Source organism: Diplodia seriata, assembly GCF_021436955.1.
Source record: "Diplodia seriata strain FDS-637 chromosome Unknown scaffold_1, whole genome shotgun sequence".
NCBI classification, from domain to species: domain Eukaryota; kingdom Fungi; phylum Ascomycota; class Dothideomycetes; order Botryosphaeriales; family Botryosphaeriaceae; genus Diplodia; species Diplodia seriata.
The window spans coordinates 3,412,948-3,437,855 of record NW_027117308.1 but is presented as its reverse complement, the minus strand read 5'-3'; the positions used below and the strand labels follow the sequence as shown (position 1 = coordinate 3,437,855).

The 24,908-nt window shown below is 57.5% G+C and overlaps 6 protein-coding genes across 6 annotated transcripts; 4 read left to right on the top strand and 2 right to left on the bottom strand.

Annotated features, from left to right (window-relative positions):
• Positions 1-3,770: 3,770 nt before the first annotated feature.
• SLS55_000994 (uncharacterized protein) lies at positions 3,771-5,725 on the top strand (the record flags this gene model as incomplete). The annotated part of the gene is made up of 6 exons (XM_066772498.1): positions 3,771-3,842; positions 4,084-4,259; positions 4,326-4,744; positions 4,809-4,837; positions 4,898-5,002; positions 5,114-5,725. The coding sequence occupies 6 exons, from the start codon at positions 3,771-3,773 to the stop codon at positions 5,723-5,725; spliced, it is 1,413 nt and encodes a 470-aa protein (XP_066637777.1).
• A 507-nt stretch (positions 5,726-6,232) lies between these two features.
• SLS55_000993 (uncharacterized protein) lies at positions 6,233-7,279 on the bottom strand (the record flags this gene model as incomplete). The annotated part of the gene is made up of 1 exon (XM_066772497.1): positions 6,233-7,279. One exon carries the CDS (start codon positions 7,277-7,279, stop codon positions 6,233-6,235), a length of 1,047 nt encoding a protein of 348 aa, XP_066637776.1.
• Positions 7,280-7,582: 303 nt separating this feature from the next.
• Positions 7,583-8,834, top strand: HOM6 (Homoserine dehydrogenase; the record flags this gene model as incomplete). The annotated part of the gene is made up of 3 exons (XM_066772496.1): positions 7,583-7,619; positions 7,687-8,599; positions 8,660-8,834. 3 exons carry the CDS (start codon positions 7,583-7,585, stop codon positions 8,832-8,834), a joined length of 1,125 nt encoding a protein of 374 aa, XP_066637775.1.
• Positions 8,835-16,074: 7,240 nt separating this feature from the next.
• On the top strand, positions 16,075-16,746 carry SLS55_000991 (uncharacterized protein; the record flags this gene model as incomplete). The annotated part of the gene is made up of 1 exon (XM_066772495.1): positions 16,075-16,746. One exon carries the CDS (start codon positions 16,075-16,077, stop codon positions 16,744-16,746), a length of 672 nt encoding a protein of 223 aa, XP_066637774.1.
• Positions 16,747-21,581: 4,835 nt separating this feature from the next.
• Positions 21,582-22,526, bottom strand: SLS55_000990 (uncharacterized protein; the record flags this gene model as incomplete). The annotated part of the gene is made up of 1 exon (XM_066772494.1): positions 21,582-22,526. The coding sequence occupies one exon, from the start codon at positions 22,524-22,526 to the stop codon at positions 21,582-21,584; it is 945 nt and encodes a 314-aa protein (XP_066637773.1).
• Positions 22,527-23,321: 795 nt separating this feature from the next.
• Positions 23,322-24,595, top strand: SLS55_000989 (uncharacterized protein; the record flags this gene model as incomplete). Its single annotated transcript, XM_066772493.1, has 2 exons — positions 23,322-24,278; positions 24,545-24,595. The coding sequence occupies 2 exons, from the start codon at positions 23,322-23,324 to the stop codon at positions 24,593-24,595; spliced, it is 1,008 nt and encodes a 335-aa protein (XP_066637772.1).
• Between the last annotated feature and the right edge of the window lie 313 nt (positions 24,596-24,908).

The following is a 24,908-nucleotide window of genomic DNA, read 5'->3' as shown; positions in this document are numbered from 1 at the left end:
GTGACCCTTCATTTTCCAATCGGGCCTAGTGTGGATCTTCCCGCTCCCGCTGCGACCAGACCACCACCACTCCACACTCCTCGGACGAGGCGGTGACATGGTGGACCCCCGCCGTCCAGTGATCCGATACGGGACGCCCTACTCGTTGCTCCACGTGTCCCCGGCGCGCGCGAGGTCCAGGCTGAGTAACGTCACTGTGGGTTTTACAACTGCGCGTTCATATGCTTCATTGCACGCGATAGGTGGGCAGTCGAAGCCAAACAGTAGCACAGGTACGTGGAGCTGGTTCGTGTAGTAGCTCGATAAGAGGGTGGGTCTACAGGTTGCTTTGGGGCTCATCATTAAGCAGTATCCCCGTGCTCCCCTAGACTTCCTCTTCGAAGACAAGTGCTGCTCGGAAGGTTCCGTCCTTCCCATTGATGTAGACTCCATGTCAGGCGATACCGACTAACCTACTCCAAAGCTTCTACCGGGGCATTGTGTTACGGTGTGAAGCGGATGAGGCTGTCTCCAGTGTTGTCGCTTCTATGATGACGCTGTCGTGCCACCGGTTCCGGATCGAGGGGTTTCGCCGAAGAACTGTCTTGACGTTGCCACGTTGCCCGTTCGTCCCGTCAATCAGAGCTACGGAGAGGATGGTGAGAGAGCTGGAAGAATGCTTCTGCCGAAGGCAGTGGGAGGTTCCACTCAAGGATCGGTTGCCGGGAAGCGGAAAGACTGTAATTGTGCCGACAGGTGAACGCGCGCCAATGCTGACATACATGTAAACATGGGACCCTAATCTGCGCGACAGAGTGTCTCTACCGCGGTCCTAATGAGAAGTGAAATTCGATAGTTTCTTTCCTCTCTTGCTCCCTGACATGTACGAGCTACGAGCCAGTGTTGTCTCGTCTAGTTTTCTTTCTCCCCCCCCTGAAGCTTGCCGCCTCTGTCGAGCACAGAGAAGCTAGAAGGTAGCGTGGAATTTGACCAAGGCTCGAGAAATTTCGAGATGGCAGCTGTGTGTTTCAGAGCGCTGCGGAAGGATTCGCCTAACGACAGTGAGCTAAGCGGGCGAGACATGGCTGTTTCACTAAAGCTTCTATCAAGGTGGGGTGCAAATTACCTGTTTGTAGACTTACCCCATTAGTGAGATTGGGCCACACTTGTGCGAGCATCTAAAGTCTATGTTTATGGTTCCTCGAAACTTTAGAGCCCAGTGTGAACTTGCAAATTTCAACCACGGAAGAACGTGATGCCTCTCGTGACATCCAGAAGGGCGACTTCTGCAACCCATGGTTACACTACAACGCGGCCTCGGCTGTTGTGGTTGCTGACATCACATGTGACGATCTACAGGACCTGCCTGTTCCGGACAGCGGAAGACCTGCAAGGCTGACCCAATAAATAGGCTTAGGGTTAAGGTTTTCACGACGGCCGTTTAAGCTCGGTTTGCTGTCAGCAGGCGGCGCGAGATACGACCAATGACGATTTATCCTGGCGCTGTAGAACGTGATGCCGCAGGAACGAAGCCACAGGCTGGCGCAAGTAAGCGTGACGAATCCTTCTCGCATATTGCGGGGTAGGGAAAATGGCAAGGCACGTTGGAACACGGGGAGCGATGACCACACGAGTGAGACAGGCGGCGGCGTGGCCAGTGTTTTGTGGATCACCATCACTGACAGCTTCTGCTACCGCGTAGCAAGTTGAGGTGGTAGGAAAATCAGGGCCACGCGCCAGGGCCAGGGTCATGACCTCAACCCCTGCACGACGTAGTATAAGCATCCCTGGCGGGTTGCCGCGCGACGCCTGATGTGGAGGCGCGACTCGCGTCTCGCGCTGGATCTGCAATGCTTATAGGGCAGATGCACCTATTCCGGCAAAACAGGAGTTCGAGCGTGCAAGCATCAGGTGCCGGAACTCTGTCTCGTGGAGCCAGGCGCAACACTATTCTTTTACCTAAACCCCCCACTCACTTGCCGTCCCGCGATGCTTGGTCCGGCCAATGGTGGTCGTGGACACGGTTCGGTCCGAGCCGGTTTGGGGCGTCTGTCCGGCGGGGTCAGGGCTGGTACATGGAAAGTAAGTCACTGACACTTTCGTCGGATACGATAAGGAAGGCCAACCGGCTAAGGAGGCTCAGCTACATGATATAGTATGCCGATATCTTGATTGGAAATTCAAAATATATTCAGATGTCCCCCAGAGCCGCGACGTCTCGAACGAAGACGTTTTACAAGCTCATAGTCTCCTGCCTACCAAGTCGCCTTCACGTCACTCTCATCTCTCTTCCCATTCGACCACCTGTCCCACTCTACCATCCCCCAGACATACGAGCCGTCCAGCTGATATCAGCACTACTCTCTGTCTGGCCGCTTCTCTGCACCCCGCGTGCATGCAGTTTGTTTCCGTAGCCCAGCCGGCTCGAGGATCGCCCGTCTCCACCTCTGCTCCGAAGTACGCCAGTGCTTTGCCGATGGCTCCCCATCTTGCAGGAGAGTGGACTCAGACCCCCTTCCCCTGGATATGCTATGCAGGTAGCGCGTCTCCTCCGGCAAACAACAAGATTGCCCGCTGTGCCAGAACAATGAGGCGCGTGGACACAAAGATGAAAATGTCGCCTTAGCCGATAGTGAGCCGTTGGTCAGCTCTTCCCACCCATGCTGCCGTGGCAGCGCGGCACTGGACAAATGACGTCCGAGCGGGTGGAGTTGGCAGTCACGTACTCCAGGCCCGACACTCGGTCCCGACACTCGGCCCTGGCGTGCTGTTCCGGCTGATCCCACGTTTCAGAATAACTGCATGCAGATGATTTATGGTTTGTGGCTCGGAGTGTATCGCTCTCGCCGGAGGGTCCGATTTTGCACTGTCAAGCGCATTCAGGTCATGATGGTTGCTTTGTCTCGTCTTGGGACTTTCATCTCCTCGCAGAATAAGACATACCTTGTCCAATCAAGATTATAAAACTCCTGGATCCCAGTGGTACATGGAGAGCCACTGACGCCGGTTTGAAACTGACAGCTCGCATGTCCCTGTTTTGCACTACTGTGGCGCTGACATTTCAATCCATCTCATCCTAGTCCCTGCCCTTACATGTCCTCGAGGCGCTTCGATGCCGAAATTCCAGTGGTGTCGGGAGTTGAAGTAATTCTGCAGGCACGGAAGCACGAGCCCTGCAACGTCAGCTGCTTGCATCCCAAATCTTCTCTCTCGCCACTCCTACTGGTAGAGTGCTCCTTGGCCGACCCCCTATCACAAAAATGAGCTTATGGAAGAGGCAACCGCTCGGAATATCACATGCCGTGATGCGTCCCGTCCCTGCTACATCCTCTCATGCATATGACACCTGTCATCGGCAGCGCCTAAAGAATGATTCCCCGCGTTGACATGCTGCACTGTCTCCCACTTTGCTCACCGGCCACGTCTGTGAGGAACCAGCTTAGCAGAAATGAGAAGGTAGCTACCGCCGGAAGCACGGGGTTGCTGGACGTGACTCCTTGGCGAAGAGAGGCCCGAGTAAAGGTCAAGGTTCGAGATCTTTGACTGGCTCCTTTGGGGGCATCGCGCATCTTTCAAAGCCGATATTGCCCAGGGTCGCCAGTGTCCCTGTCAGCTGGTTGTCAGCCTTGCAACGTCATGTTCCTCTGTGCAACTCATATATTAACTCCCGAAATGTGCAATGTGCTTCCTTATTGTATCAGAAGCGCCTCTGATCGTCCTCTCAATACCTGCACAGCCTGCGTCCTACTTCGTTTGGAACGATGTACTCTTTTCAAGTCACCTCGGCTTTGATGACTGCTATCAGTTCCGTTGTGTACTTCTCCAATGCCGCCGATGCTAAAGCCGTCTTTGCCCACTATATGGTATGTCCCCGTCAGCAGACGCCACTCCCTTCTCTACGCGCTGGCTCAGTTCTGTGATACTTCACCATCCCATCTCACTCAGCACATTCATCTCATGCAACGGTATCTCCAAAATAATATTTTACACCCCTTCCCCATCTCTCTCGTTTATTTTTGTTTGTTTACCTTAGGGTCTCGCAAGCTCCTCTGGCTGGCCTAACCAAGAGCATGTGAACCGGACTTACCTTTCTTCCTTTCTCAGGTCGGCACCACCAGCGAGGCCCATGTCCATACGGACATCGATGACGCCGCAGCTGCCGGCCTAGACGGCTTCGCGCTCAATATCGGCGACCCGCGGCAGTCCTGGGCGACGGACACCATCTCCTACATGTTCGACTACACGGCCTCCAACCACCCTGACTTTCACTTGCTCTTTTCGTAAGTTTCATCCGCCCAAACTGCCTCTCCCTTCAAACCCGTCACTAACGCAACACCACCACACAGCCTCGACCTCGCCGCGGCTGGTGGCGCTGGCGCCACCCTCTCTGACTACAATGCGCTGCTCAAACAATACACGCCACACGCTGCGTACGCACGTGGCCCAAGCCCCAACTCCTACCCCTTCGTCAGCACCTACTCAGATGGCGGGCTGACCAACGAGACGTGGGAACAATGGCGCGGCAGTGACGCCTTCGCTGAGCCCGATGCCGTCTACTTTGTGCCGGACTTTGACGCCACGGCGGGCTACTACGACGGCGCGGACGGGTGGTGGGCGTACTGGGGCGGCGTGGTGGACGGCCTGTTCAGCTGGGAAGCCGCGTGGCCGGAGCGCGCGGGGTTCGGCGGCGCGTTCCCTGGTGATACGGGCCCGGATGAGGTGGTTGCGAAGGCGGCGGAGGCCAGGGGCAAGGATTACATGATTGGTATGTGTTGCCCCGTGTGCGTGATGGTTCGGAAGTTGTGGCTGACTTGCTCCGTTTTTGGCAGCGTTGAGCCCTCTGCAGTACAAGAATGCGGTAAGCATGGATCCTGGCTACTGATGGAGACTGAGAAGTGCGTGGCTGACTGATGTCAAGTACAACACCAACCTTTACCGCGCCGGCGAGCTCAACCTTCCGGAACGCATGAAGAACATTCTCGAAATGAGTCCAGCCCCTGAATACGCTGAAGTCATCACATGGGTAAGCTCCTCGAAGCCCATCTTAAACGCCCCTTTCCCAACCCAACAACGTTCCTTTCCGAGATCTTACCCCCACTGTCCTCCCCACACTTCAAGACGCTCACCACTTCAGAACGATGGCCCCGAATCCCACTACATCGGCAACCTCTGGCCCGAGCAAAACACCGACTCGGATCCCGCACGCTACGCCACCACCGCCCTCGCGCCCCACAGCGGCTGGCAGCACCTGATCGGCTCCTTCGCCGCCGCCTTCCGCGCGAACGCCTCGTCCGCCACCGCTCTGCGGCCCTTCGGCGACGAAACCGTCACCGGCGCGCTGTGGTACAAGACGATCCTGCAGTCGACGACGTGCCCGCGCGAGGGCGAGGGCGGCGTGTACGCGAAGCCGGACGGCTGGAACAATGGCGAGGACGTGTTGAACTGGGCGGTCGTTGTCGGCGACGACGGCGAGGGGTGGAAGGCGAACCTGATCAGCGACGGCGAGCAGATCGGGAGCGTCGAGTTGGCGGCTGGGCTGAACTACGGCAAGGTGGAGGGATTGAAGGCCGGGTTCCAGCGGCTGGAGGTGGTGGATAAGGATGGCGGCGCAGTGAGGGTGGCGGCGGGCGGCAGGTGCGTGTCGACGGGATGTCCGGATTGCATTTACAACATGAATCCCCAAGTTGTGGGGTTCTCAGATAACGAGGATGATGGAGAGTGTCCAGATCCTGACTGCAGCCAGTAAACATCGGTCATGGGGAAGGCGCAAGGCAGTGGAACACAGGTGCTGGAAAGAGAGGAACCGAATATTCCTAGGGCTCAGCGCACTCGTCGGCTGTGGACCAATACCGTACATATGACAGTAGGAACATTTCCTCGATTTGGCTATTTATGTGCTTCAATTCACTGATCGAATGCAAGCTGTGGCCTGGCTACGATGCTGGACTGAAACTAGAATCGACGCCGGTACTGAAGAAACTACTTGCCAGTATGCGTTTCATACTCACCTTCGATTTATTCTGTGCCCAACCCCTCTTCTTCCACTTGGGATTGTCACGGATTTATGAGATAGTGGCTTCTCCTGAATCACCACCCTACTGCTCTTCTACCGGAGGTGGGACCCGTGCATTTGTTGAGGGGCAACATGGTCCTCCACTCAAGAGTTTGGCCTCCCATCGACTTGTTGTCTTAGTCCTTCACAGGGTGGCGCCAAAATTTGTTATCGTGATTTCACTGGACCTGCGTGCTTCACTCACTCAGCGTTGGCCTCTCCCTTTTCTCCATCTTTCGAGCCTGCCGTATCCTGTCCAGCCTTATCTCCCAGTTCACCCATCAGACCATCGAGGAACCTGTCTGCCTGTGCTTTCGATCGCCTTTCCTTGAGTGCCTTTCTCCGCTCCTCAACCTCCTTCTTCCTGTCATCCTTTTTCTTCTCCCTCTCCGCTCGCCTGAGTTCAGTTTCTATCCGTTCCTTCTCAAGTTCTTCCATCTGTTTCTTACGTTCCTCCTCATCTTGCGAGAAGTGGAAGAAGCCGGTTCCCTTGTTTCTGATCTCTGCCCTACCGTCGAAATGTGTATCCTTTGGTGGAGTATCCTCTCTCTTCGCTGCAATCTCTGCCATCTTCTCTGCGATCGTCTCATCCGGGTTGAATGCCGCAGTCTGGATCGTATCGCCGTAAATAATATTCGTCGGCATCGCCGGCCTCGCGGTGAAGCGGTCTGGCTCGTCGAGCATCAACTTCTTGCGCCGTTCTTCCCTTGCAACATCCCCCTTGGTGCCCTGCCGCGTCCTGCCGAATTCATCGACATACTCTACAAGCTCTTCGGGCTCGCTGCCCGCATCCTCATCCGACGATGTCTCCGAATCACCCTCGTCGTGCTTTTCGGCCCATTTGCGGTCGAAGTCCACGGCGTAGCGCTCGTCCGCATCCTCGACGTCGCCGCGCTTCATAGCTGCGTACAAGCGCGCCTTCTCCTCCATCTTCCGCTTCGACCGCTTGAACGTCGCGTCATCAAGGGCTTCGCTAGAGGTGCTGTGACGCTGGGTGAAGTCGGTATCGTCGAGATCCTTCAGCGCGCGTTTGCGCGAGTTTTTGTTGTGTACGGTGAATATATCGTCTTTGTTCTTGGGACGCGCGCGGCCGGCGGAGCTGGGTTGCGATGACGAGGAGCCAGCGGAGATGAGCGACGAGAGCTGCGAAGCGAAGGCAAGGTTGGTAGACGAGGTGGCCTGTTTGTCGGCGGCCTTTTTGGGACGCGGGATGCCGTAGAGCGAGGCGTCTTTATTGTTGGAGGACATGGCGGCGTGAAGAGCGGAGCGGTTGGTAGGTTGGGATGCGGGCGCGGCGTTGGTGGACGGATGATGCGCAGGGCTGAGGGTTGGCAGCGGAGCGGAAGGGAGCTCCGAAGATCGGGGAGATTAGCGCAGCGGGGCGGGCGACAGCGGGGCTCGGGGGTCAATTTCTAAAGCAGCTCCCCGCCGCCCGCTGTGTCACCGCAACAACCGCTCCACTGACGCCATTAACGCAGAGTCCCCTTACTTCCTGTCTCTCACGTCTCGTTGCTTTCAATTGAATCTTCGCAAATACCCATTGCCATCACAATGTCTCCTCCCCGCCAGGTCTTCATCGCTGTTGTCGGTATGCGCGCCTCCGGCCCCACCATGGCCCTCAATCTCGTCGATCCGGGCTGACACATTCTCTTCAGGCGTTGGCGGTGTTGGAAAGTGCTTCCTGAACCAGCTGCACGCCATTGCCTCGCGCTTTTCCCAGTCATCCACCGCGCCTACCTACCTTTCCGTCATCCTCCTCTCCCGCAGCAGCAAGGTTCTCCACAGCCCCGAATACCGCTCCCTGAACCTGTCCACCTGGGAGAATGACCTCGCCGCCTCCAACACTGCTGCGCTCCCCCCGGCCAAGCTCGCCGACTACTTGGGTGCCGCTCCCAGCAAGGTCGTCCTCGTCGACAACACCTCGAACCAGGACCTTGCGGACGCGTACCCTCTCTTCCTGAAGAAGGGTGTCAGCATCGTCACGCCCAACAAGAAGGCCTTTTCATCGACGCATGCGCTGTGGCAGGACATCTACAGCGCGGCTGGCAACGGCACGGGCTCGGGTGGCTTCGTCTTCCACGAGAGCAGCGTGGGCGCCGGCCTGCCCGTCATTAGCACGCTCAAGGAGCTGGTCGAGACGGGTGACGAGGTGACAAAGATCGAGGGTGTCTTCTCCGGCACCATGTCCTTCCTCTTCAACAGCTTCCAGCCCGCCGGCGGTGCTGAGGGTGGTCAGTTCTCCGCTGAGGTGCGCAAAGCCAAGGAGCTTGGCTACACCGAGCCCGACCCGCGCGACGACCTCAACGGCCTCGACGTTGCCCGCAAGCTCACCATCCTTGCCCGCCTGGCCGGCCTGCCCGTCGAGAGCCCCACAAGCTTCCCGGTCCAAAGCTTGATCCCCAAGGAACTTGAGAGCTGCTCAAGCGGCGACGAGTTCTTGGAGAAGCTCCCCGCTTTTGACGGTGAGATGGACAAACTGAAGGATGAGGCAACCAAGGAGGGCAAGGTTGTCAGGTTCGTTGGCAGCATCGACGTTGCCTCCAAGAGCGTCAAGGTCGGCCTTGAGAAGTGAGTACTCCCTGCTGCTCTACCCGCGTCACTGTAACAAAGGTGCTAACGAAAACGTAGGTTCGATCTCTCGCACCCCATCGCCGCCCTGAAGGGCAGCGACAACATCATTAACTTCTACACCAAGCGCTACGGTGACAAGCCCCTGATCATCCAGGGTGCCGGCGCTGGCGGTGATGTCACTGCCATGGGTGTCTCTGGTGACCTGATCAAGGTTCTCCGTCTGCTGCACTAGATGCCATAAGAAAGTGATGGTACAAAAAGCGGTTTGCTTGCGTGGTCTATAGAGGAGAGGAACGAAAAATCAAGGACAAATGATTTCGAGAAGTCAATAAAATGTGTTAGTGATAGGCAGCAAGACTGCACTTCAGCGGCTAGTCGTTTACGCAACCATGGCGTGCCTCATGTTGGTGCCGCAGACTGGTCCCTTCTTAGAAACTGTGGGGATGCTGCTAAATACTCCACAGGTACACGTCGCAAACGTTGGCTTCGCTGGGATGGACGAGGTGTGCTTTGTGGAACATACAATAGAGGCGCAGATGATGTTAGGATGACCGTACTAATTAGCTGCGGAACTAAGCAAGTCCACTACACTAAGAGAATGAGCTGGGATGCTTACTGGAATCGAGAGCGCTCCGACCTTGGAGCGCTCAGTCATGGATCTGGTGCTACTGATTGGGGGAGTAATCGGTGATGATTTACGAAAAATTAAGCCGTATGATGCTAACATGCAACGTTACTACATAGTACATATGCGTGAAGCGGGGATGAAGGAGCTGTTGCATGGGTACCTGAAGCTAAGCCTTCCTAAAATAGAGAGAAATCTACCTACTGTGGACCTCGGCCATCATCATCCACATTCACTAATAATACAGGCAGATATAGAGAGCGCACGCCCCCATTATATGCTCTCGAACCTTTGAAGAGTGCTGTCTATATGCAAGCTTAACTCGATATAGCGATGATGCCAACCCGACCTTCCTTTCACAGCACCTGCTGTGGGGTGTCTGCGGAGATGGACGCGCTTTCGAACCCTAGCTCTGGAAACCGCTAGTAGCGACTATCACGCATCATCATGGGGTAGCTACACAGAGGCTTCATGGATTCCTGGAAGGTGTGGGGATAAGGCTACTCTGTAAAGAATGATCAGACCTCCTTTTCCCTTGCCATAGGCGCGTTCAAACCGAACAGATCCATTGGCCAGCTTGCAGCACAGCTTCCCTCGCAACCACTACTACCGCGGCTAAGGACCCAAGACATGGACAGGCCAAGCTCAAGGCCATTGCGCCACACCTTCAGTCTCGGCATCCGTCATGCATCCACATGGATGGGCAACGAAAAGTTTAATTTCCCTTCCAACGAACGCGTCGACCGTGCGCCGTTCATTCAGGGTCGCTCGCTCGGTTTGCTCGGAAGCCGATCAGGGAAATGACGTATGGGATCAGCGAAGACGAGAGAAAGATGTGTGATTTTGAAACAATAAAAAAGAGTGAAGAGTTCCGTGCCCGTCTGCCCTTAGCTCCCGCGGACCATACCGTCGCTCGCCGCTCACCGACGGCACTACTGCCGTGGGTTCGCCGCGGGGTCGCCGGAGTGCACGTTAGCGCAGCCCTATCCCTCACCGTCACCGCTGCCCTCGGAACCCCCCACTCACGCATGTGTGGTGGATACTTGCGCCCGTAACTGCGGCCGTGGCTCGCAAGCCGTGTCCTGTTTTCTTTGGGGGGGCATCCAAAGCACCGCCGGCGGAGTCCGCGGACGGCTATTTCCTGACATGTGTACGTATGTGTCTTGGCGTTGTGCACTGCCCCTTTCGGCAATTTGTTTTCCTTCAGTGATTTTTTTTCCTTCGGGCCGCAGGGTCATAGCTCTTGTGGCTTTCGCGCATCTCATCTGTGTGCCCTCTTTCCGCAACGTAAGCGAAAGCAGTGGCGTTCGGACTCTCGTACCGCTCGGGCGAAATCTTGAGGAATAAGCTCTTCAGGACAGTAGTGATTGACGGGCATATGAAAAGGGTGACCGGGATGTTGAGGCACGGGTACACGTAGATCTCCATGAGGAGTAGTAGGCGGATGCCCAATGATATGTCCCAGCACCCTAAAGCGAAGAATTTTTTGAGAGCGAGCGGGAAATGTATGTGCGTTGGGCATCCAATCAAATTAGCAATGTCCCGCACGAACTCCTCCACGGACTCTCACAATCTGGTGTCGCGCGGCAACAACACGCTCGCCGGGTGAGCCAAGTGCGGTGTGGCCTTGACATGTTGACAGCCTCATCACATCATCACCGCTAGGACCCAGCAGACCCTTGCCTAGACTTGTGTTGATTTGCAAGAAATATGGATGCCAGATCTGGGCGACATACACGCGTATGCGTCGGAAAGTACCGTGATTGCTTTCCGTTCTCTGGCGTTCCTCGTGGATACAAGTTTGCTGCGCCTCGTGCGTGGTCTGGTTCACCCACGGAAGTGAGATGTTTCCGGGGTTCCGCTACGCTCCGTCTCCCCCGGATTGTCGGAGACTCCCCCGCTGTAGTGTATTTTGTGTACGTAGCGTGTCGAGACGCACTCGGACTTGTTCGGGGTCTTAGGGACGAGGCTGGTCAGTGACGGTTTGACGGGACCGAAGGCAGCTGTCAGTTGTGGTGTCAACAGCTAGCGTAAACAAGCAGGATCTAGGCGGCGAAGTTTGGCACACCTGTCCTGACATCTGGCGACTATAGCTGGGTAGCCTCAGAGCGTGAGCACAACAAAAGGAGAAGACCCTCCTAAAGAAAACAAAAGAAAGAAAAAGAGAAGAACGATACAGCAGCGGCATACCTGCCACTCACTACAGCTGGCATCCGCTAAGACGAGATGCCGGAGTCACGCGATGGTCTCGCGTCGTGTCTCGTATGTTCACCACATTCCCGTGGTTCCCCTTCCTCACGCGAGTCGGATGTCGGTTGCGCTAACGGACGGTCACCCGCAACCCGCACCCCGCCTTCATTATTCGCCGCTAATTAAAACATCACACTAGCCACCCGTAACAGAGCGGGGGGCTGGGTACTGGTGCGTGCCTGCCCACGGGGAGCAGATCTTAGTTACCTGTACGAACGTTGGACGAATCTCACGCGACACTGTCGCCACCATTTGGCACGCATGAGCCAAGCCACCCGGCAAATTGGCATGGTCGTGGTGATGTGTCCGTAGCAATGGCCGACTGAAGCCCGCGGTGATGGTGGTTGCAGCTGTGCCAGCGCGAATGGGGCCATGGTGGGCCGTGGGCAGAAGGACAGCAACGCGCGGGCTTGCCGCGGGCAGCGCTCCATGACTGGATTGAACGCGAGAGTGGATAGGTGTCAATCAGGCAAGCCATTTTGTTATGAAGACTGTGAAGGGGGCGAGTTGGAACGATCGCCGCGCGACAGGAGCCGAGACCGTGGCCCGACGGAACGGATGGCTTACTCGCGGCTATGTCGGACAGAATTATTGGATTGGCGCGGGTTTTTTTGCGACTTCAGTTGGCTGGAATGCATGAGACTGGCTTCTATGTGGACCGAACGTGCAGTTCATTGGCTGATACGCTGGACGCCTCGCGTTACCAAGAACGATGGAACACTGCTTGATCCTTCCCATCACCTACCCGCCGATACGTGTGCATAGTACTCGAATCACACGGCGCCCCTACCGACTCGATTCGAGAGGTGCGGGCGAACGAGCCGAGCCCGCAGCAAGCGGGCCGGCGATATACGCAAAAGATAGTCATCGATGGAGATCATTCGCGTTCGAGGGCGTCATATGATCAAATTCGAGGTCGGTCTTTACTTGATTGAGTATATAGCAGCGGGTAGCTCATGGAGTAGCTGCATGAACTCTTGGTCTTTTACGTAGTATGTATGCTACGCATTGATGTGCGGGGTTTCGTGCAGCCGCATCCTACCTACCTGGATACGGCCAGCTGTTTCGCAAAGTAGGGACTTCGTGCTACGAATACTGGATCGCCAACCACTGTCAGCCAGTCTTGGATGCATGACTGGCGACAAGACTTGGGGCCAAAGACAAGAAAATGTCATGGCGATAACGCGGCATTGGCGGCTTGGTCGCAGGTGGGTCAAGCCAACGGTGCTGTCTCCTGCTGTGCCTGCAATACGCTGCTGCCGATTGTGGGTCCGTCCTGCAGGTTGGTGGTGGTGCAGGCGCAGGAGCCTTGTCCAGACGATTGACTGCAAAGGATGGGCGTTGGCAAGAGATGCGCTCGGCGATGACAGCGGGGGGAATCGCGGCTTGCGCGTTTTTAGTGGACGGGGGAGCTCTTGGGTGGAGGTGGGAGATCTCCGTGGAGCCGGCGCGGCATCTGCGGCTTCGCGGGCAACTCGGCTGTGGCATTTCTTCAGTGGCTTGTCGCAATCTCAGCCAGAGGGGTAGATTGTGGACTGGAACCCGCACATTACGGGAAGGTGGGGGAGGGGTTTTGGCGATGCGCCCGCAGCGAGACAATATTTCGCCGTTCAGTGACGTGGTGGGAGAAAGTTGACGCGGGGCATGACGTTGGAGGTCTGCCCGCTGCCGGTCGTCTTGTCTAATTAGGAATGGCTAGCGGCTAGGGAGCTGTCCCGCCGCGAGTGGGAGCGTTGCGTGAGGTGATAGCCACGCTGATCTGGAGGCTGGCGGGCAATATGGGTGAGGGGGAAGTGGACAAGAGATCGGCCATCGGGGCGCGCGTATCAGATAGAGGGGGTGCGCCGCCGCCACGGCTTGCCCGTATCATTGCAGAAGGTGTCGTGGGGTTTTGCTGGAGCGATTTGCTGAAACCAGTGCCTGGTGATCTCCGGCTGTTGCTCTCGTGAGATGCGCAGGTCTGCTGCTGCCGCCGCGAGGTGCTCTTTGTCTTGGCCAGGCTGGCAGCAGGCGCAGGTACATACTACGTGTCAAGCAGATGGATCACGCCTCCCCCGGTTTTCGCTTGAGACGGCCCATCGTCGGCCTGCGCGTCGCCATCCCGCAGAATTCTTGAAGTGGCCGGGCACAGCGGTCGAGCACGCGAGAAGTGGGCCGTAGAAGGAAGAGAAGCCCTACGACGGCGCTTCGTACCGTTGCTAGCGCCCTCACCGGAAAGCCGCTCTCCACAGCGGCCGCTAGCAGCCCTCTTTGCGGCGACGCAGGTGGGCTTTTCCTCGTTTCTTGCATGCCACATGCCTTCGCCCGATCCACACCACGATGATTCACACACCGGTTTTGCTCGGACACCCGTTCCACAGCCCCACGCCGGTCCAGAACTTTTTGCTTTTCTCTGCACACAATCCCCAACGGCCATTGCCCGGCGGAATTCTGCGCCAACCGTCGCCAGGTCACCGGCGGAGCAGCGGACAGCAGGCCACCCGCGCGCCCACTCCCCTATTCCCAGCATGACCGGCCCCCGGGTGCCCGTGGAAACGCAATAGGGGCCCGGCTGGGCGTGACTGGGATTGCGACGGGGGTAGCCGTGATTGTGGCTCACCGCGTGATAGGCCGCTGGGCGCTGGCTGGAGGGTGGCATGCGGAGATCTGACGCCAAGGGGCAGGAGCTGAGGCTTGGCCCGGAGCGGGTAGGCTTGGCGGGTGCATGCGTGGGCCAGCTGTGGCGCTCACGCCCGGTGGCTCATTGGTGTTGACGGGCCGCCAACGATGTCTATGCAACTGTGCAGCCACGCGGCGGGCGCCAGCAATCACATGGCGGCGGCGGCCGTGCCGTGAACCCTTGGCCGCCCTACGTTGTGCGACACGATGCGGCGCGCGCAGCCAACGACTAGGTGCTTACGAAAAAGGCGAAAAAGGTCCGCGGCACTGCAGGCTGCAGCTGTCGTGTCGCGGGCGTCGCTGCTGGCCATGACTTTGCGGAGCGACTCAGGTGAGGTGATCCGAGTTGACCGATCGACTGATGGCTGCGATGAGGACCGGCCAGAACCTCGCTGTCGGGGCGCGCATCGTATCCCTATTCATAGACGTCAATAAAGAACGGTAGGGCGCACAGAGGCAGGCAGAAGCGGAGCGAGGGCGCTCCTGGCGTACCGCGCCCCCGTGTCCGCCAGCTTTTGACGAGAAGGGACCATTGACGACGCCGCGGGCACGACAACGCACCCCCGGCACGCCGACGAGTCGCTGCTCTCCTCCCGCGCATCCCCGAGCCGCCGCACCTTGCTAGCTCCGCCCCGCTAGTCGCAGTTGCGCCGGCGTGACGGTGGTGATGATGCCGATGATGATGCTGCGCACGACACCACTGGCAATCAAATAGTGCGTACGGCGGAGGTGTGCAGCACGCTCGCACAGGGCTGACGCTGGCGGCCGGTCGGGCAGCAGGCCTGGCCAGCTGGAGGCCAGCTCGCGGAGCGTTTCATTTGCCGCGAGACCTTGATTTCTCGAGAGCTGCGCGCGCTGTTCCACAGTCGCCCTGTCTCTGGCCCATTCGGTGGAGCCCGCGCGCCAAAGAATTTTTTGCAGATGATCGAACAAGACAGCGGCCGCATGCGGCCTCGCACGTCAAAGGAGCAGCTGCTGCCGTTTAGCCCTGAGCTGAGCAGCGATGCGCCGCTGGGGCGCCGGGATGCGGTGAGCTTTGGCAACGGCGCAGGCTGATCCGCCATTAGAACGCGCGTAGAGTGGTTCGTCTGGCGGGCGTGGTGGCCGGCGGCGTGCTGATCGTTCACCAATTCATGCGGCCGCGGCGGAGCACAGAGCCCGGCGGCGGAGGTTGAGACAGGCTGCCGGGCTGCGCTCATCTCGCATGGGGCAGCTGTTTCATCTCGTTAAGGCTATCGCAAGCCCAACCCAAGCGGGCACGTTGTGGCAGCCGGGCGGAGAGCAGGGGAGGAGGCGCAGCGGTCAAGGATCCGACGGGGTGGGCTGGGACATGGCTGAGGTGCACAAGCACAAGCGGGCGCCATCCTGAGCTTGGGTTTACTGCCCTGGTCCGCCGCGCACGGCCCTGCTCTCCAATCCCGCTGCCTGCAGCATGGATAAATAAAGACGACCGCCGCCCACGAGCAGCTCCGCCTAGGAAACGGTCCCTATATCATAGCCGGCTGTTTGCAAACCACCGCCGCCCTCCACCCCAGCCTCGCCACTCGCCTCGCCCAGAGCACCGGCCGCTTGCATTCCGCGCCTGCCCTGCCCACGTGCGAAGCATTCCGCAGCTGCTCGTCACCTCACGCCTGCACCACCGCGCATCTCTGTGCTACGCGAGCCACGCACAACAAGCTTCCTGCTGATCGCCGCGTCGAAACACCGAAACACCTCCCGTCACGCCGCCGGCCCTTGACGTCAGCCTTACCTCGGCCACTCACGCTTGCATTGCCTGATCGGCCTGGTCGGAGAGCTGCGCCTCCACCCCTAACCCGCACCATCCCGGACCGGTCCCTCAGCACCCGCAGAGGCGCACCGGAGCCCGCCATATATCATTCCCCGCCATCTCGCGCCTCCACCTCGCCGCACCAACCACCACCTCGCCACCTCACCCACAATGTGCGTCGCCGAGCTGAACGTCTCCAACCTGCCCTGCCGGCACCGCTGGTACCACATGCTGCGGCCCTGCTCGCCCACAACCAACCTCAGCAACTGCCCCAACAAGCTGGGCATCGAGGGCTGGGAGACCAAGTGTGACTTCTGCCCCTACTGTGCCTCTTGGAACCTCTCCAACACCGACTTCCGTCTTGTTGGCAACGACCGCAGCCCGTCCGTCGGCGGCCTCTCGCGCTCGCCTTCGGCCAACTACGGCTCCTCCACTACCACCCTCACCTCTGCCCGCCGCGACAGTCGCCGCGCTTCTCTCGCTCGCACCGACAGCGCCTCCAGCATTCCCGCCCTGGGTTTGAGCGTTGTCGAGAAGACGGGTGAGAAGAACAGGGCCATCAACAGCCGTCTCGATGCCTACCTTGGCAAGCACCCAGAACGCAAGTACAGCAACTCCGATGGCGAGACCACCGACGGAGAGGAGTCTCGCTCCATCCACGGTTCTCTTCACGGTTCCGTCCACGGACGGAGCCCTTCGACCGACGGCAGCGACATCATGACCAAAGTTGACGCCCAGATCGCCAGTGGCAACCTCAACCCCAGCCCCCCAAAGAAGGACAAGAGCTTCTTCAAGAAAATCGGCAAGAGCAGCAAGAGGCTCAGCAAGGGCATCTTCAAGTGAAGCACTCACCCACCTTGATCACAAGATCAATACGTCATCCTGCTGCCTAGCTACCCAGCCACGCTTCCTCAGCCTGAAAGTCACGGCGACGACTCGCTTCGTCTGTACTATACTTGGACCTCGGGCAGCTCTTGCTAGCTGAGTGCGTCGAATCATGGCTTCGACGTCTCTCCTCTCATCCTTCCATGGGCCGCTAAGCACGCGGATCCTGGAAACGGCCCCATGCCACACAACTCTTCCAGCTTCGTCGTCCTTCACTTTGAAACTCTGCTACCAACGGCACGTCGCAATGCACGTCTTGGAGCAGAGCAGAGAATGAATGGACCTTGCATTATTACTCGCTTTTTCCCTTTTCGCTGCTTTTTTTCGGTTTGATTATGGTCGCTTGGTAACGGGGATATGGGTACGGCACAAAAATGGTCAAGGAACAAAAAGGTCGGGCCAAGTCGTTTGTTTGTTTTCCTTTCGGGCTTGGGCAATCAATTCGCCCTGCGTTTTTCACGTTCAAGGAGTGTTTCGGCGTGTGTTACGGGAATGGGAAACCTGGCAGGGAAGCGGGAAACTGCACCAGGCAGTTACGGGGTTATGGGCTCACGGCTGCTTCCTTTTCACAAGTAGCTTGTTTCGTTTTCATCCTGTCGTTCTTACTACACCACTCATGATACCCAACAGACTGGTTCTGGCCTTTCCTCTTCGGAATCCACCAGCCAGCGAATGATACAGAATTCCACTTCTTACCACACTCCTTGCGCCTGCAATCTCACCTCATCCAACCCTGTTGACACGTGTGCCTGGCATTCGCCGCTGAGCGAGATTGAAGCCCTTGTCTCTCGGGAATCCTCGGTCGCACAGAATAACCTTTTTTGACTTTACTCCATGCCGCTCCCGAAGATCAGCGGTCGAGCTGAGCGAGTAAGAAGAAGAAGCTCTCGAACCAACACACCATAGCGGCCCCCAAAAAGCGCGCCGCTTGTTCTCAGACAAATGCGACATGTTCCATGTGAATATCATGCACGCGGGTGCCGACTCCTACGTCGACAAGGATGGTGGAGAGAAAATGTCGCGGGAAGCGGATGGGCTATTTCGTGCCACATGCAAGCTGCGAAAGACGCATACGGCGCAGAAAACGAAGGCTGGTGCCACGGCACGGTAGATTGTCACATCATTATCTGCTTTGGGCCCCTCGGCCCCCGGTGTTGCGTGGTGTTGGGGCGTTGCATGTGTCCCCATTAAAAAAACAAACAGTTGCTGTTGCTGCGACGTGACGGCCGTCCTCCTTCGCGTAAGACAAAGAGGTACGGATATACCGCCGTATTTACGAGAGACTTCGGAGGTTGCATGGGCGCTGATCAAGCATGCATTTTATGTTTTATTTTAGAGGTTCGTGGTGAGTGTTCTGTGAGCCACACTGCGTACTGTGCATTACACGCAAAGATGAGACAGCGGCCAGGGCGCAGCCTGCGCCAGATTGGCGGAGGGTTCCGCGCAGGCACGAAAGGCGAAACGTGATGCGCATTTTCGCTCGTCTATCTGTTGTTGCGTTAGGCATCAGCCTTTTGTTGGCCCCCGCCATCTTATCGGGTGTATCGTTCTGAAGCGCTGTTTGGGCACTCGGGTAGCACACGGCCTGCGAACTGTGAGACAAAGCGGCAACCGCAGTTTCGCGGCTACAAAGGTGGCAAAATCACCACCAAACAGAACTGCATGTTTCCAATCGGGAGGGCGAAACGATGACGCTCGGGTCACGCTATGCACACACGACCGAGATGCCTCGACACATCCTTTCTTTTCTTTTAGCCTCTTCCGTGTGTCTTTCCTTGATGCGTAACCTTGCGAGCTTGGTTAGGGTACAGCATGTACGTCATATATCCCATGGTGCTGCAGGGATCATCGACGCACAACGAGGACTGCTCGCCGGCCGCCCGCTTTTTTCGCAGATACTCGAGGTGCAAGCACAAGCTAGCGCCGGCCGATGGATATTCATGCATGGAGCTGCGTCCATACCCGCTTTCTTTCATGACGATCTTGGGGTTCAAAGCTTGAATGCCCGCGCGGAGGCGACAAGATGGAGCCGCCAACGCCAGGACCAGCATAACGTGAGGGAATCATCAGTCAGTCGGACAGCTCATCAGTCAGCTGCCCTCATCGCCATCTGTCATCGCATCAGTCAACATCGATGGCGTCGATGGCGGGGAACAGACAGGGAAGGCAGGCGCGCGCACACAACTGCGACCCGGCGAACGGCCACTACTTCCTACCGGCCCTTCCCCTTGCCACCGGGACAGCGCGGCTTGCTCTCCAGCTTGCTTGCGTCGTCTAACCTTATCATGACTCCTGTCTCCCCGCACTAGCCACGCGCGGCAAGAGGGTGAGTCAAGCCGTCGGGCAGCCAACTCCCGCCAGCCAATCCTTCTGCCTTTTCCTTTTTCTTCCTCCTGTGAAATTGCATCTGGAACACGCCGTGGATGGGACGATGGGACGATCGATGCGCCGGCCCTTCCCCTTTCCCCGCCTCTTCGTAATGATCGTCTCTCTTTAGCGGCTGTTGTTGACCGAGGATCCGCCTAGGTCGGGGAGGCTGAAAGATCTAGATGGGCTTTGCTAGGTCTCTGTCAGCCGAGGTGCCCAGCTCCCCGGTTGCGAGTGCTCTGACCTGTTTGCCGGCAAACGCGGAATTCGTTGCGAGAGAGCCGAAACTCTATTTCTCCCATCGTTCCGGGTCCGCCGCGTGCGAGCGGTGTGATAAGCCGCTTGGGACATGCTTTTTCCGCTTTGCCGCGGATCGACCGTGTCCCAAAATTCATGGCAGACAAGCAACGACTGACAGGAGCTTGGTAAGAGACTATCAAAATGCCAGCCGTACTCCGTCCTTTCGTTCTACTCTACCGCCGGTAGCCACGGTAGCCGTTTCGTGTTGGCACCACGCTAACATGGAAGTGGGATTGGCTTGCCCTGATGATCCATGGAACCGCGGCGGGCGGGCACGAAAGTGTGGGGGAAAGCCAGGAGATCCTGACGCTGAGAAAGCACCGGCGCGACTTCTACAAACTTCGACTGTTCATTAATTAGTCCTTTTCCCGCTCGCTCCCCCGCCCTTCTGCTATGGCAGCAGTACGTAGAACCCAACCCCGCGGTGGCCGTGATGTGGCTCGCACACCCATCAGGCGCTCGCCGACTATCGCACCTTAACCTCTCCGCCTATCAGCTGGTACAGTCAGTCTGCAATCCTCTTCCTTCTCCCCCTCCTCGTCCTCTCACATGCACTTGCCGGACAACCGCCTGTAGCGCACGCAATGCACTCGTGACACCGCCGTCTCCGCCACCACAACCACTACGTTGCCTACGACGCCCCTATACACGGAGCTTTTCGAGCCAGACTCCAAACCTCGTAACGCCACCTCGGCCGTACCTGGGTCTAGTCGGCAAGCGCCCGGTGCTAGCCGGTTAGCAAAGAGCAACGGGAACAAAAATCTGGGGGATGCGCGAGAGTACCACGTGAAGCTATCCGGAGCGAGCTAACTCCTTCGCCACCACTTACTTTCGGCGCTTATCTTCTCACGGCGAAGAAAGCCAGGCGAATGCGAGAACGCGGCGGTAGTCGCTATCTAGCTAGCCGTTGGGGATGTGCGCTGGCTAGCTTGCTGGGTGCTAGCTACCCCTGGGTGTGTGCTGGAGAGTCGACCCTGTTGGTGGCGCTGGCAACGTGGTCGTCGTGCTACTACTGCTTACTTATCCCAGACGGGCTTCGGGGCTACCCCGCACCAATCTCCGCCCCTCCATCCGCGCGGAGTCCGTACGGGAGGGAGGAGCTGTGGCGGTGCTGGCGGCGGCGCCGTCGGAATCAAGGTGAGATGCGTGAGAACTATCTACGGCTCCCTCCGCATGTCCGTACCTCCGCCGGCTCCGCTGGCCAAGACGCCGGTTGCTTGGTGCGGAGGACGCCGTGGGCATTTCCGCCTCCGCTTCGAGAGCGTCTTCACTTGTCTGGGTCGTTGCATTGCGGACGTTGCATTGCGGACATTGCAATTAGGTTGGTTGCGGAGGCTGTCCTTCGTTTCTCTGGTGTTCGGAAGGCACAGCGGCACAACAACTGCGTTGAGAATAGTGCAACCGAGAACTTGGCCTTTGGCCTTGATATGCGGCGAATATCCTGCATCAACCAATATTTGGCATCATAGAGGACTGTCTCTTCTACGTGATTTCTCAAATCTCCCTGAAAGAGCTCTCCATCCATGACGCCCTCAAGGTAGCATTCTCCAATCAAGAATATTGGTGCAAGAAGATGCGGATCCTTTTAAAAAGGGCGACTCCTGATTCTTTCGCAGAATGAACAGTGCTGTGTCTGCGATCAGTAGATCAACCCCGTGGTCTTTGACTAATCCTGCTCTTGCCATTCCAAGGCGTCTATCACTTTTAGTGAACATCCTTCTTTTCAACATTAGCCATAGCCTTTCACCAACGTGTCGCTAAGATAGGAATATAAATCAGCGTCTTCACCAGCTCCATATTAGACTCAAATATCACGGCTTCTAGCTAAACTGTGTGAGCTTTGTCTTGTGATGATGCATCCACGTCCTTCCCAACCCCTCTCCGATTGTCCAGCGTCGGATAGAAATCCACACGACGCTTACGAACAGCGGCGACTTCTTCAGCCACTTTCCAAGTATCATATGTAGTCAGCAGGTTTGTAACATCCGCATGACCCACTCGAGCGGGAGTGAGAAATTTCTGCTTTCCATTCTATTTGCCAACTCGTCTGGTTCCATCCTGAACTGATTGCTAAGGCTCTTTCCTATGCACGTATTTTCTCTAAATGGCCATTAAATTGACCCATCTCAGGCGTACCCTGTCCCCCGCCCAATGAGGGGATCCAAAATCTTCACCATCCTCTCATATCCTGTAAACAAGATCCCGCCACTAAAGACAATCCTCCCCAACCTCATCACCGTACCCCTCCAAAACGCCCTCACCCCACCATCATCCCAAATGCTCTTCACCGCTGCGGCCATCGACTCCCCCCGGGCACTCTGACACCTCGTCTTAATCGTATCAAATGGCTGCGTCGCATACGTCGTGACAATGCCCGCGACACTTCCATTGGCAAAGTTGACCACCGTCGTCTGCTCCACGCCCCTCGCCCTCTCCCAATCCTTCAAGATATTATACGTCCCCATCCGACACGCCGTCGCGCTCGCCTGCTTCAGCGTCGTCCCGGCAAAGCCCCTATACAACCCCCTCACCACGCCGTCCTCCCTCACCACCGCGCGCACCGCCTCCACCATGCTGCCCTGGAACCTCCTCTCGCCGCCGGCGCGCGCGTCGTCGATCAGGGCCGTCTTGATGCGCTCCGTCGGCGTCACGGCCGTCGCCGAGGCCACGCCGGCGGACATGCCGGCGCCCAGGCTGCGCAGCGGCGTCAGGGTGCCCGTGTCCGGGTCGGCGAACTGGCGCTTGATCAGGTCGAAGGAGAGGAAGCGCACGCCGTCCTTGCCGACGGAGCCGATGACGAGCGAGGTGCAGCCCGAGTAGAGGGCGCGCGCGCCCTCGTCGCGGACGACGGCGCGGATGATGTGGAAGGGATTGGGGCTCCTGTAGGGCTGGCGCGGGCCCTGCTGCGGGGTGGTGGTGGTGGTCTCGTTGCGGAGCTGGACGCGGGTTTTGGCGAATTCGAAGGGGTAGGTCAGCGCGGCTTCGATGGCGCCGGCGGCGCCGCCCGCGAGGAGAGAGACGTGGGCCGGGATGGGCGGGCCGTTGTTGGCGGAGTCGTCTTTGGCGGGCATTGTCGCCGGTGGGGAAGCGGTGGTGGTGGTGGAGATGGGAGTGTCGCCTGCATGGCGCGGGCAATGCTCTCCGTCGCACGATTTCTCCCGAACGAGGCAGGCTAGAGCCGAGGTTGAGCAAATGACGTTGATTAGGCTGGTGTTGATCTCGGGGTCCGGGAGAGCTGCAGCAGTGACGTCAGGGGGTCCAGAGGACTGGGCGGTCGTCGCACAGTGCCAGCCCGTAGCCAGCCATCTGATCTTGCGACTCCTGTCCATCTCGCAGCAGCTTCATCGTCGCAAGGATGTTCCTCGTCTTCTGAGGGTGGATGTGGATGCCATGCTTGCGAGTCTCCTCCCATCCGCTGCTGCAGTGCGTTCAAGCAACCCTTGCCACACCCAAAGCAACGAGACTCACAGTTCATCTTCTATCCGGCATGAGAATCACCGATGAGCGGGATGGCCATTTAGACTTTGACAAACTGATGGAACAAGATGAGATCTGAGAAAGTCACGTGCTCCATGTGGGGCAGTGTCAGTAGCCATTCACGCATCACTGCTGACCGTTGATCTGTTCAAAGCTCCCATTCATCGCAAAGAAACTTGGTCCTTCTTCTCCCTGCCGGCCCAAGGCAACAGTACGGCAGGATGGAACATCAACTCGGACAAAAGAGGTCGTCGGATGATCACGTCGGAGCTGTGCGGCAGTTCTTGGACCAGAGCATCAGCCTTCTGGACCGGAGGAAGCATGAGCCCGGAACAGCAAACAGTTCAGGGGCTCTACACAAACGGCCACATAGCGAAGACCTTCAACGCATGCGCAATATCAGCAAGCGAGCCGCTTTAGCCCGAGAGAACGGCGTCTTCTCTGATTGGAACGTGGATACCAATCTCTGCGATCTCTGCTCCTTACTCATTTACTTGGCCGTGTCGAGCTTCTCGCGGCACGACTTGGGTAAACCCGAGTGGCCGCAAATCGACGCAGACATATTGATCAACTCGCCCTCTGGCAAAGTCTTCTGGCACCACGGCCTGGCTCACTTCAGGGATGTTGCGGGCCATGCCTGTCCACTTTGCCGGTTATTTACAGAAGCATTATGGGACAAACTGGCCCAAGACCCGGATGATGTGTGGGACGACAGAGCTCCGCTTGAGATTGGAATATACACCTGGTACCCTCCTGTCTCGTCGCCGACTTTCAAGGCCGGCTTCTCGCACATGAAATCCACCGACCGACTCGAATTCAATTTCAGCGAGCAGCCTCGTGGAAACAGCCTCTCGGCAGGATCGATACGAAGGGCTTCCCAGCTGCTCTGGACCTGCATCAACACCCACCCATCCTGTTCCCGGAGGGACAACCCCCTCCCAACCAGGGTCATTGATGTTGGTTTGAACAAGGAAACCGCCTCTCCACGGCTGGTTGCCACTGAAGGTCAAACTGGCTCCTACATTGCCCTTAGTCATTGCTGGGGCAATAGCGTGAACCATGTTCTCACGAAGGAGCGTGTGAGGGGGTTTGAGCGTGGAATAGAACTCGATAAGCTCACCCGGACTTTTACTCACGCCGTTTACCTCGCCAGGGAGCTGGGAATCAGATGGCTCTGGATTGATGCTCTTTGTATAATTCAGGATAGCGACCGTGACTGGCATCGCGAAGCTTTGAAAATGGCCAAGGTCTACGAGAATGCCGTTATGGTACTGTCGGCGGCAAGTGGGCCGGACAGCTCGAGTGGTATGGAATTCAAAAGGAGTGCAAAGGTCTTGAAGAACATGGTACGAACACCACACCATTCCGTTGGAAGATTCGTTCAACAAACCTTCAATCTCCTCAGCTCCGTAAGCGAGCCGATCGACTCCAGGGCTTGGACAATGCAAGAACATTTCATGGCCACGGCAGTCTTTCGTGTCAGCCGTAGGCTTCATTCATGGCGATGTCGCCGGGTTGAATGGGTTGAAGATGGGGGAATGGACCGTGTGCGACCTCCCATACAAATGACGGATGTGTCCAAGTTCAAGAATGATGCTGGTTTCGTCAACAGTTGGCACATGGTGGTCATGGAGTACAGCAGACGGAAGCTTACATTCTCTGAAGACAAAATGCCGGCACTTTCCGGGATAGCTTCTGCGTTTGAAGCGTGCGCAACTTTGTGCGGCCTTGGAAGTAGGACTTACCTGGTCGGGATGTGGAGAGAAACACTTGCACGGGACCTCCTGTGGGCCTCGACCATGTCGCAAGCCATTGAATTTGAACACGCTCCATCATGGAGTTGGACAGTCACGGACAAACCTGTTGACTATTGCGGCACCCAGGTGTACACGACCAGCTGCTGCCAAATCAGTGACGACCAAACATACGTGGACGATAGCAGCAAGGCAGCACGTAGGGTGAAGGGTAGGCTCGTC